The sequence below is a fragment of the Epinephelus fuscoguttatus genome, linkage group LG6 (genome assembly GCF_011397635.1).
Source record: "Epinephelus fuscoguttatus linkage group LG6, E.fuscoguttatus.final_Chr_v1".
Classification (NCBI taxonomy): Eukaryota; Metazoa; Chordata; class Actinopteri; order Perciformes; family Serranidae; genus Epinephelus; species Epinephelus fuscoguttatus.
In genome coordinates this window covers 3,152,190-3,164,829 of record NC_064757.1, presented here as the reverse complement: position 1 = coordinate 3,164,829, position 12,640 = coordinate 3,152,190, and the positions used below count along the sequence as shown (strand labels likewise).

Below are 12,640 nucleotides of genomic sequence, written 5' to 3'. Positions count from 1 at the left end.
ATCAGTTGTGTTGTGCAGAGGTAGGGTTGGTACAAACTAAGGTCTATACAGTGAATAGCCCTATTTGACTACTGTTCTTATCCATATTATGGCAAGTACCACTCTCAAACACAGTATTAGTATACAGAAGTATTCCTTTATCTGCATACAAAACCACGCAAAACCACTGAAATGGCTGTTTTTCACCAGCTTACCACCCTTCTGGCCCTAAATTACAGTTGTGATGTTTTTCGGTCAGGATCTTACACAGCACTGAGGCTGCTCTTGTTAATTACTGGAGGCCAGACATTGCTCTGACTCTACATTTCTCAGATTTTGCTGACCGTCACCATTATTGGCAAAGAATAATGTGATTTAGTAATTGTTAGTGGCAGGACTCACCTTGTGTCTTTTCCTGAGCTGTTGGGTAGTGCATTTGGTGGTGGAGGTGGGTTAGCTGGAGGTCCAAAGGCTTTCTGAGAGGCAGCATGCATTTCTCCTACATGCTCACCATCATCCACACTCTCTGTCTCCACCTCACTGCTCACTGCAGCATTTCTTTCTGATACAGTCTCTTGTGCATCTTGCAGTGATGAACTCTCATCAGGTTTATCATCTGGATCTGTAGACCTGTTGGTGTCTTTTTCTTCTGGAGAGATTTCAGGAACAGAGCATCCTGCCTGCTCCTGCTCTTCTTCAGACTTTGCTGTCTTTTCCACTTTCAGTTCAGATGGAGAAACAGGATTGAGATCAGTGTCCTCCAATGCCTCTACCTCACTTTGTGTCTTTGTTACTGTCTCTGTCTCCTTCTCTGCTGCTACTCCCTCATCCATCTGGGTCTCACTGACTCTGTGAGAATCTGAATAAGCCTTATGTTCTTCTCCCTCCTTTTCTTCCTCTTTGACTTCTCTGTCACCATTCACATGTGCACTCTGTACAGTCTCCTGTCTTTGTTTCACATAATCAGTTTCTTCTTCCTCCTCTTCCTCTGCTTCCTCTTCCTTCACACTCGATGTCAGTGAAGAGCTGTCTGTGCCACTGAGCAGCTGCAGGGTTACATTCTGGAAAAAAAGGTCACCAAAACATATATGCCCTGTATCTAAGTACCTTAAATACCGGTAACATTTATGGCAATAAGAGGAAAGGAGTGGGAGAGGTGTTAGAATTAAACAGAGGATTTACTTATTTAGTTGCAAGCATATCAAACACGTTAGTTAAAATCCTACATTAGTCTGATGAACGAAGCAGTCAGTGAGCAATGGATTTCATATGACAATATTCACAACTTGGATCAATTTTTATGAAAAACTTTTTTGACTCTTTTGATGGGTAGACCCTTAAAAAGAAAATATAAAAATTGGAGGAATGGACACATTCACACATTATGACTGCTACAGAGGAAGGGAGTCACCACTTTTTTCTCCTCTCTTGTTTACCACACCGATTATCTGAATGAATTATACTTTGGTACTCATGGTGTCCGTGCAATGAAGTGAGCAACTGAATTGGAAAGGATTTAGCCAAGCTAATGATGTGTACATTTATATTTGTGTGTGTGATCTAAGCAGCTTAGAACAAGCTAAAGCAGGTAGCCGATGACCCTCTGGGCTTTAAGAGGCTTTATACATCCAAATAACTTGTATAAAAGTGAACTGTTTCACAGCATAAATGGCAGCTAGACCCAGCGTCTAATTAAGATCTCTGTTTATTTGTCAAACTTTATAGCCACACCTAGTTAGCAAAAGGGACTTGGTGTTTCAGTTCATCTTGCCCTCTAATTGAAGTTTATCTTCTGGCTTTTTCTTAAGTGATGGTATTTGTTGAAATTATTTCATCTTGTTCTGTATCTGGTGTTTAGACTGAAATTACTTTTCATATTTGTTTTATTGTAAAACACTTTGTAGCTTTATTTTAAAGGTGCTATATCTAGGCGAATACTTGTAGCTGAAGAGCACAGGGTTCATGAATACATACTGTAATATACACCACTAGTCATATGTGAGGTGGATACAAGACACCTTTTTACATTCATACATTTCCATTATTTTGTCCTTTTGTAAAATGTGTCATTAATTGAATGTATTTTCTTTCCTGACATTCCAGACTGCCACAGACAGGCTGCTTTTGCATTTCTGTGTTAAAATGCACTTACCTTAATGGTAGTTACAATCACCCCCAGCACAGCCTGGCCACTGTAAGATTCACTGAGGTCAAACTCCCCTCGCAGAGAATGAAACACTCCATTCATCACACGCTTCACCTGCAAGAACACACATCCAAAATGCTGAGTAATATCCCATGCATGCACAGGCCTTTAACTTTAGTCAACAAATCAAATTCTACAAATCAGCCATCAAAACTAAGCTTAAGTTGTACTTTAACTGTGAACTATGATATGCAGCGCTAGTCATTAATCATGTTATAACCCGAATATTCTATGCTTATGTCTGGGCCAATAAAAAAAAACCTTGAACAAATAAACTGGAACCCTGTTTATAAATAACTTAAACTCTGACTGAAAAAACTGACAGCTATTCATTGTTAAAGTGTTTGCACTGAAATAATTAAGTGGCTGTTTACAGGTTCATCTAGCGATTAATATTACACAGAATGATTTTCAGAGATTTATAGATCTTTATGTTACAATACAGTGTTGAAGAGGTAGGGTTGGGTACCGTTCATAATTGAACCGATACGGTATCGGTACCAGTATCTGGAATTCAGTACCAGTACCAAATGGTACCTTATTTCGGTACTTTTTAACCCTATGGGCCCTAGGCCTTTTTGGGGTATTTTTACTGCCTTTACTTTTAAGTTCATATCACAGTCATTATAAAGTCTACATACACATGCTATATCTTGTTTTTTCAGGACAATCTGGGCTAACCAGATTTGCCATCATTTCATGTTCTTCTGTGTGCCTGTATTTTATATTAATTTTTATATCAATGAAAAAAACAAATCTGTGTGCCTAAATTCTTACATTTTTACATGTATCTCAGCATAGCAAGTTGGAAAAAGACATATTCTACCATATATGAAGAGGGGAGACTCTCTGGAATCTGGCAATATAAGAACCATGATGGTGGGACATTCTGTCACTTCACAGCTGTCCAAAACATGTGGTTTGTGTCAGGCGGACATGTTTGCCAGTATTTTTTCATTATTGCAAGAAATTCCATTGACTCATTCACAAGGCAAAAATGTGTTTTATCTGAAAGAAACATGCAATATTTACATCTAAGATCATAGACAAATAGTCAACAAAGTGCAATGATGTCCTCCAAGATAATATTTGCCACTTTGTTTGCAGTAAACAAAGTTTGTTGTTATTTTTCAGTTTCCGTTATATACTGGGGGGGCATTTTGGGCATTGATGGGGGGGCACGTGTCCCCCTCAATGTAGCTATATGGTGACTACAGCCCTGTCAGCATGCATTAGGCTGCAGTTGTCTGGGTGCGCAAAGGTGAAGTGGCTGGTCTTGTCATACAAAGTTTGATGGAGTGTCAACTGGACAATATGGAGATATTTGCATCTTGAAAGCCGGACTACAAATGTGGATAGACAGGGAGAAACACACGCAAGCCTAAGACGTGGTAAGATACGATATTCCTCACTATATGAAGTGATTGATAACAAGATCTGTATAATGTGAAGAAATTCGTCAAGTTTTTATTTTGTAGACAATTGATCTGGATTTAGAGCGTGATGGGATGACAGCACAATGATGTGTGTGGTCCTGCGCTTTCATGTGATGTGCGTGGCATTTCTGTGCGAGCCTGCGTTCGTGAGTAATCCATCCAAGATTAATGTGTGTGCAAAGCTGTATGAAAGCTCTGTTATACATCATTTTATTGTAATTTTTCGCTGTGAAAACATTGGATTACTGACTGGCTTCTCGCTATGATGCACGGTCGCGGAGAAAATCCACAGAGAAGGGGTGTGAATTTGGATGCACTGTGAGTCGTTCGGGCCCATAGTCTAAACTTCTCAGTTTCAACAGTTTATTGAGAACATTTAGGAACAGTGCTGCACATTAACTTCTGCCTGCACGTTGTTTTTGTCGCCATTGTTGCTGAGTCTGAGGTGCGAGTCATGCGCTCTCGCTCCACCTCCACCTCAGGTACCGAAATTTGACACGTTTCATTTTAAGTGAATCGGTACTCGGTAGTACCGACGTGAATGGGTACCAAGTACAAAAAGTACAGAGTTTCGGTACCCAACCCTATGAAGAGGTACCCTGGAATAACCTAAAAATGAAAACACCTGCACAACCCTAATTCAGTGCAATGCAGTGGAACTTAAATAAATCCTACATTTATACATTTATACTATAATGTATATGTATGCATATGTAATGGGGCAGGAAAGTTGTAAGATCAAACTGTTAGCACAAATTACAGCCTCAAATTCCACATGAACTAAATCAAAAGAAACAGTCTCAAAAAATACAAAATACAACAAGCTCAAAGGCAGAGTTTACTGCAGGACAGCTGGAGTGAATTAAATTAAAATGTGCAAGCATTCATCATATTGTGTCCCATGTAGCTTGTACTTCCTGTTTGTGGGTGGTGAAAAGCAAGCTGGGAACTGGGAGTTGAGGAGCTGAAGGCTCAGTCATCCTTTACGGGAGGTGGTAACAAGCTACTGCTGAACATTTTGAATTTTCATTCCGTCACTTGCAGTGACAAAGTTATAGTCTTCTCAGGAATGATGGAAACAGGAGGGAACAAATGTGCTGCAGCCTTAGTTTATTGTTTTGTGCAAGCATGAGTGTGTGTGTGTGTGTTCATGGATGACTCCTCACTTCTGCTGAAGTGTTTCCTGAACTTTGCTGCTCTGCCAGTTTCTTCTCCAGTTCAGCCACTCTTCTTTCCAGTTTCTCCCTTACAGCTGCGTCTTGCTGCTCCAAAGCTGTGTGCTTAAAGAGAATAACATACAGTGACTGTGCGTGTGTGTGTTTGTGTGTGTGTGTGTGTGTGTGTGTGTGTGTGTGTGTGTGTGTGTGTGTGCGTGTGTCACGGCATTACAAGCCGCAAACAAGGATTATGTTGAGGAATGAGTGGCAGTTGTGTAGACGTGATATTCTACAAAGTTCCTGGAAAATGACATCTCTGACTAATGCAATCTCTCCCAGTGATGACCATTTAGTAGAATTAGAAGCACAGGTGACAATTAGTCATCCATCTTACTTTTTCCTGAAGAACTTGCAGCTCTTCAGTCTGCCTGTGGTGTTGTAGCAAAGTCTGTTCTTCTGATTCTCTTGACTGCTTCAGAGCCATAAACTGTTGAGAGTAAGAGAGCCCATCATACTATATAATCAACTTTTACTTGTTTCCAGTTATTGTGACTCCATGTGTAAAAGAAGGGGAAAAAAATCAGACTTCATACCCTGTGACATCACAAGTTTGAGTTTTACCACTCTAGCTTCTGGATTTGGGAGAGAGTTCATGTTTACTAATATTTTTGCCTTAGACCACAAGAATAATATGTATGAATTTTGAAAATGAGTGCAGCCCCCTTTAAAAATGTGGATTACAAAAGAAAAGAAGACATTTGTACATCTAAAATTTAAAGTGCTCAGTTCTCTATTTTGAGAGCTGATAATAATTGATGTTTTCTGAACAATAACAGTAGTTACAACAAAAATGTAACTACATTACTAGCTACTTAGATTATTTTAAAAAAAATTGCTGATTGGTTAGCTGTTTTAGCTGTTATTTTAGCTAAACTACTTAGGGCTGACCCAAAAAATCTGAAGCTTCGTTCAATGGCACAGGATTCGATTGTGAAAAAAAAAATTCGAAGCTTCTGCGCTTTTTTTCTCGTTTTTTTGGTGGGAGGCCTTAAATTCAACACTAACCCCCACCAGTCCGATACTGACAACGAGCGCACTCAGAGCTAGCAGACATGTCCAAGAGGTCATCAGATGTGTGGTTGCACTTTAAAATATGCCCCGACAACCCCCAGAAAGCAGAGTGCCAGATTTGCCAAAAGCAATTGGCATATCACAACTCAAGAACAAATTTGGGAAATCACTTGTAAAACGTAAGTAGTAATTAAAAAAGAAAAAATCTCAGACAAGGAAATAGAAAGCCCGACGCACAATGGAGACCTGCTATTATCCTGCTTGAACACAGACGACTAAATTATTTCAACAATGTGACTCAAAATAATGATAAAATAGATTTTATTGAAGTAAAATATGTATTTTCCAGTTCCACCGGTCCACTCTGAGTCTGGTGTCAAAGACACTTCTGATGCTCTGAGTTGCACATCTGTTTGATTGTGCTGCAGTATGCGGCAAGGGTTTTAATTTAGTGTTCAATCAAAAGCTAAACACTACTTATCGCCGACCATTAGTGTTTTTTCATTTGTGAATATTTTTATCTTAATTCTAGTGTTGGAAGAAACTATGTTTTCGCCATAATTTTTTTTTTAAACTACATTTTCAATAGTATAATTCTTCAGAGTCATTATGTGGCCATCATGTGCAAATTGGAGTTTTTCAACAATCACCATGTAAAACTTTGTGATCAAACTGAATATGTGTGTTTTATTATAGCTAGTTTGTCTACCTTTTCCTGTAGCTGGGTTAGCTTGTCCTGCAGAGCATCTCTCTGATCTGTTAGTTCAGACAGCTCTCTAGTGTGCTGCTCTTTAGCAGAGGCCACCATCTGCTCACACTTCCCCTTCCATTCCTCCTCCAACTCTGCCTGCAGCTGAGACAACTGCAACACATACACGGTATATGTCAGTAGTGGTTTTATGTAAAGCAATGTTGGCAATGTAGCCACTTGAGGTAAACGCTTTCATACAATGTGTTTTATTAACTGATCCAGAATATATTCAAGGGAACTCAGATAGACAGATTTCAAGTTACGACACCTTCATGTTATCATTTATATTCCTGCAGTATATTATATGTTGCACAGCCCTTTCACTAGATGCAACCTGTTCAGATGCAGCGTTGTCAGTGCAGGTCCTGGCCTTGCGAAGCTGAGCTCTGAGCTTGTCTAACTCCTGCTGGATGCTCTTACGGTGCTCCTCCATCTCCTCATCCCGACGTTGACGCTCAGCCTGCCACTTCTTCTTCCTTTCAGAAAGGGTCTTAAAGGGAAGGGAAACAACTGTTTGTCAACATTTACACTACAATTTTCTCACATTTCAAATTCTCTCGAAATATCAGAAGTTGTTTAACATATTTGTTTCCAGGGTGACCTCTGTTCACTAGTAAGTGCACACCCTCCGTGGAGAACCAAAGTCTGTCCCCTTTCACTAACAGAAGAGCAAAAACATGAAGTAGAGGCATTAGGGAGGCCAAGACAGCATATAAGAGGAAGACTGAGGACCACTTCAGCAGCTACAACAAACGGCAGGTGTGGCAAGGGGTCCAAAACATCACCAACTACAGGTCCAGCAACCTAACTAGGAGCTGAATCACTTCTTCGCCCGTTTTGAGGTGAGTGTGGCGGCCACAGTGAATCCCAGAAAAGCTGTTGGACCACACAGTGTGACTGGGAGGGTGCTGAGAGACTGTGCAGACCAACTGGCCGGTGAGTTCACCAACTTATTCAACCAGTCCCTATCCCAGTGGTCGATCCCACCCTGCCTGAAGTCCTCCACAATCATTCCTCTACCAAAGAGGACCAACGCCAGCAGCCCCAACGACTACCGGCCAGTGGTACTTACACCCATTATTATTAAGTATTTTGAGAAACTGGTTTGGAGTCGCATCATAACAAGCCTGCCACCCACTTTTGATCCCTACTAGTTTGCATACAGAGCAAATTGGTCTACAGAAGACGCCATTGCCACAGCTCTCCACACCACACTCACTCACGTGGAACAGCAAGGGATGCCAGGCTGTTCTTCATAGACTTTAGCTCTGCACCATAATACCAAGCATACTGGTTATCAAACTATTGGACTTGGGGTTTTCACAGCACATCTGCAACTGGATCAATAACTTCCTGACAGACCACTCCCAGAGGGTGAGAGTAGGACCCCATCTCTCCTCAGCTCTCGGCATCAGCAATGGCTCCCCACAGGGCTGCGTGTTGAGTCCCCTGCTCTATACCCTCTATAGCCACGACTGCACCCCCACCCACTCCAACAAGGCCATCATTAAGTTTGCAGATGATACCACCATAGTGGGGCTCATCTCAGGAGGAGATGAGACTGCATGCAGGGAGGAGTTGAAAAGGCTGTCAGCATGGTGCTCCATGAACAACCTCATCCTCAACACCTCCATGACAAAAGAGCTGATAGTCGACTTCAGGAGGAGGGAATCTGACATTCAGACTATTGTCATCAATGGGGATGGAGTGGAAATGGTCTCAGACTTCAGGTTCCTGGGCACTCACATAAAGGAGGACCTGTCATGGACAACAAACACCACGGCACTGCTGAAGAAGGCACAACAGAGACTATATTCCCTTAGGATACTCAGGAAGAATAACTTAACACAGAAACTGCTAGTGTCCTTCTGCCGTTGCACTGTGGAGACAGTGCTGAGCCACGGCATCTTGCTGTGGTTTGCCAGCTGCACGGCAGCAGACAGAAAGGTGCTGCAGAGGGTCATTAACAGTGCCAAAAGCTCATTGGCTGCCCTCTTCCATCTCTTGAGGACATTTACAATACACGCTGCCCACAGCATCCTCAGAGACCCATCCCACCCTGGTCACCACCTATTTGAACTGTTGCCCTCAGGAAGGCGCTTTAGGACCATCAAAGCAAAAACAAACAGACTGAAAAACAGCTTCTACCCCCCAGCTGTCATCGCAATGAACTTATCACACAATCCTGAAAACACCTGAATGTCCACTAAATACTCTACTGTGCAATATACAGCAATCTGTGCAATATTATGCTGTCTGTGCAATATTCCTGTGTATTTTCACTGGGTTCTACTTGCAATGATAGTGTAAACCTGTATACTAGTGGAATTTGTTTTGTAATTTGATTTGTACAGTTAGTGTTATAGTGTTGTAGTTTCTTTTTATAATATTTTTATAGCTGTTGTTTTGCTGCCTTGTTTTTAACTTATACTTTGATTGCACTGAATCTGAGAGCTGCAACCTCAATTTCGTTGTACTCGTACAATGACAATAAAGAGATTCTGATTCTGATTCTGAAGTATGCTTACTCGTTCTAGGCTCTCTTTATCAGTCTGGAGGTCCTGCAGTCCCTCCTCCATGTTGTTGACTCTCAGTTCCAATTCTTTGCGTCTTTGCTTCTCTGAGTGGTACTGAGCCTGGGCCCTCTCTGCTTCCTCCTTCAGCTCTGAAACACATATGCACAGCACTGTTAGACCATTTATTCATCCATTTTCTGTAACTGCTTATCCCATTAGAAGTTGCGGGGGTGCTGGAGCCTATCCCAGCTGACACTGGGCGAGAGGCGGGGTACACCCTGGACAGGTCACCAGACTATCACAGGGCTGACACATAGAGACAGACAACCATTCACACTCACATTCACAGCGAAGGACAATTTAGAGTCACCAGTAAACCTAACCTGCATGTCTTTGGACTATGGGAGGAAGCCGGAAGAAAAGCCACGCTGACACAGGGAGAACATGCAAACTCAGCACAGAAGGGCTCCCCCACGCTAGGTCCGAATCCCCAATCCTGGGTTCGAACCAGGAATCCTCTTGCTGTGTAGTGACAGTGCTCACCACTGCACCTGTCAGACCAGTGTCTATTAAAAGGTATACCTTGCAGGAATTGACGGTTACTCTTTGTAAACAGTAACATTAACAAAAACAAAAGGCAGCCCCAGATTCACTTGTTTTGGAAGGAGCTTTGTCTGCTTGGTGTTTTGTCTCACCATATATTGCACTGTCAGTGATTTTTGTAGCATCTTCTTGGATGCGTGCTGCTTATAGTCTTACTACTTACGACTACATGAGTATTGATTTATTATTATTATTGATTTTATTGTTTTAGCTAGCTAACATATTAAATCAGGATAGATTAACCCTATGGGCCCTAGGCCTTTTTGGGGTATTTTTACTGCCTTTACTTTTAAGATCATATCACAGTCATTATAAAGGTTACATACACATGCTATATCTTGTTTTTTCAGGACAATCTGGGCTAACCAGATTTGCCATCATTTCATGTCCTCCTATGTGCCTGTATTTTCTATTAATTTTCATATTAATGAAAAAAAAAATCCATGTGACTAAATTATTACATTTTTACATGTATCTCACCATAGCAAGCTGGAAAATGACATATTCTGCCATATATGAAGAGGGGAGACTCTCTGGAATCTGGCAATATAAGAACCATGATGGTGGGACATTCTGTCACTTCACAGCTGTCCAAAACATGTGGTTTGTGCCAGGCAGACATGATTGCCAGTATTTTTTTCATTATTGCAAGAAATTCCATTCAAAAATTCACAAGTCAAAAATGTGTTTTATCTGAAAGAAACATGCAATATTTACATCTAAGATCATAGACAAATAGTCAACAAAGTGCAATGATGTCCTCCAAGATAATATTTGCCACTTTGTTTGCAGTAAACAAAGTTTGTTGTTATTTTTCAGTTTCCGTTATATACTGAGGGGGCATTTTGGGCATTGATGGGGGGGCATGTGTCTCCCTCAATGTATATGGTGACTACTGACCTGTCATGCATGCATAATTAGGCTAAAGTTTTCTGGGTGCGCAAAGGTGAAGGCGCTGGTCTTGTCATACAAAGTTTGATGGAGTGTCAACTGGACAATATGGAGATATTTGCATCTTGAAAGCCGGACTACAAATGTGGATAGACAGGGAGAAACACACGCAAGCCTAAGACGTGGTAAGATACGATATTCCTCACTATATGAAGTGACTGATAACAAGATCTGTATAATGGATTGTGAAGAAATTCATCAGGTTTTTATTTACACTTGATCTGTATTTATAGCGTGATGGGATGACAGCACAATGATGTGTGTGGTATCAGTGGAAAGCTCTGCTCCTGCACTTTCATGTGATATGCGTGGCATTTCTGTGCGAACCTGCATTTGCGAGTAATCCATCCAAGAGTAATGTGTGTGCAAAGCTGTATGAAAGCTCTGTTATACATAATTTTAGTGTAACTTTATCATTGTTTTTCCACTGTGAAAACATTGGACTACCGACAAGTGCTTGGTCTTGTCGGAAAGCTATGATTGCGTTGTTTCACGTGATATGCGTGGCTTCTCACTATGACGAACGGTTGCAGAGAAAATCCACAGAGAATAACGGGTGTGAATTTGGACACACTATACGTTGTTCGGGCCCATAGGGTTAAAGAACATATGTAGAACAGAGTAAAGGACTACCTAAACAAGTGTAACCACAAACACCCCAGTTGCCAGCTGATTATGTCTGTTTGTTATTTGAAGCTCTTTTAAAGAGATGTGAATTTACCTTCAAGGTCACTTTGAAGGCTGGAATTTGCACTGCTGTTCATTTTGACTGCATTTTACTTGAAGGTGTTCCAAATGTTTTGTCTACCCCATCAATATCAATGAGGGTAGACTCAAAACATTAAAAGATTAGAATGCATCATAATCTTCCTTCCTTTAAACCCCTCTCTAAATATGTTTCAACAAAAACTGAACATTATAACTGCCATGAAGGTGGGAATTATTGTAGTTACAAAACTAAAAACTACTATACAAACCTTCCAGCTGCGGTTCCATGGCAACGATGCGCTGGGACTGCCTCTCACTGTCCTGCAGCACTGAGCTAAGCTTACTCTGCAGCTCAATGGCCTTCTGCTGATGAGCTGTAGCTTTCAGTTGCAGTTCAGACAGCTGGGCTGTGGACGACGCCAGATCCTCCGTCAGACGAACCTGATGGAGATGCAGAGGGACATGGGGAGGGGAGAGAAGAGGGGATGTACCAGTGAAAACCTAGGCCATACAAGAGACAGTGTAACAACATAGTGACAGTCTAGATGAGTGGCTACTGGTGCTAGCAGTGTGAGCATTGTGGACCTGTAAGAGACAAATGGCAAATGATGGCTGATGGAAAATGAGACAGAAGGGAAAAAGGAGAAAGAAAAATTAGTTAAATTGTCAATAAAGTATGATATATAAAGAATGACTGCAGTGGCAGCAGTCAGATCTGGGTCAAATAGTAGTTCCACATGATGATAACATTTTAAGTAGCCTGTCTGGAAGTGGTGCTTGATCAGGACAAACCAGATTGTTAGATCATCTGTTAAGTCTCAGTATTTTATCCAAAGTGAATTTTAAATCACTTGCAGTAATTGCCTAAACTTACTGTCCTTCAACTTCAGAGTCAAAGTCAACTCTATTGTCAGTTCTGCTATATGTACAGGACATAGACGGGACTGAAATACCGTTTCTCCCAGACCCTTGGTGTAAACATGTACACAAACAAAATAGAAAAAAACTATAAAAAGTATCTAAGTACTAAATGTTATTAACAAAATCACAGTTAGAAAAGGCAGACATATGAAAAACACACAAGCAGCTACCTCAGTACAAGGGCAGTGATCAATTATGACTAATTATGCTGTGAATGATTATTGCACAAATGAAATGAATAGTGCAAATGAAATAAATAGTGAAATTCAGTTAAAGGGATGTGTTTTAATGTGCAGGAATTGACCATTTACTGATTCAGAGACTTATTAGTTGTGCTCGCT

General features: G+C 41.0%; 1 protein-coding gene across 3 annotated transcripts in view; it reads right to left on the bottom strand.

Moving 5' to 3' along the window:
- fkbp15b (FKBP prolyl isomerase family member 15b) overlaps positions 1-12,640 on the bottom strand; it is a 70,350-nt gene that overhangs the window by 13,705 nt on the left and 44,005 nt on the right. For all 3 annotated transcript variants that reach the window (XM_049578762.1, XM_049578763.1, XM_049578764.1), the window contains exons 20-27: positions 11,648-11,819; positions 9,129-9,265; positions 6,935-7,090; positions 6,559-6,711; positions 5,173-5,265; positions 4,788-4,901; positions 2,132-2,239; positions 382-1,040 (exon numbers count right to left, since the gene is read on the bottom strand). In XM_049578762.1, the coding sequence (XP_049434719.1) occupies positions 382-1,040; positions 2,132-2,239; positions 4,788-4,901; positions 5,173-5,265; positions 6,559-6,711; positions 6,935-7,090; positions 9,129-9,265; positions 11,648-11,819 (1,592 nt within the window). The remainder of the gene's footprint in view (positions 1-381; positions 1,041-2,131; positions 2,240-4,787; positions 4,902-5,172; positions 5,266-6,558; positions 6,712-6,934; positions 7,091-9,128; positions 9,266-11,647; positions 11,820-12,640) is intronic.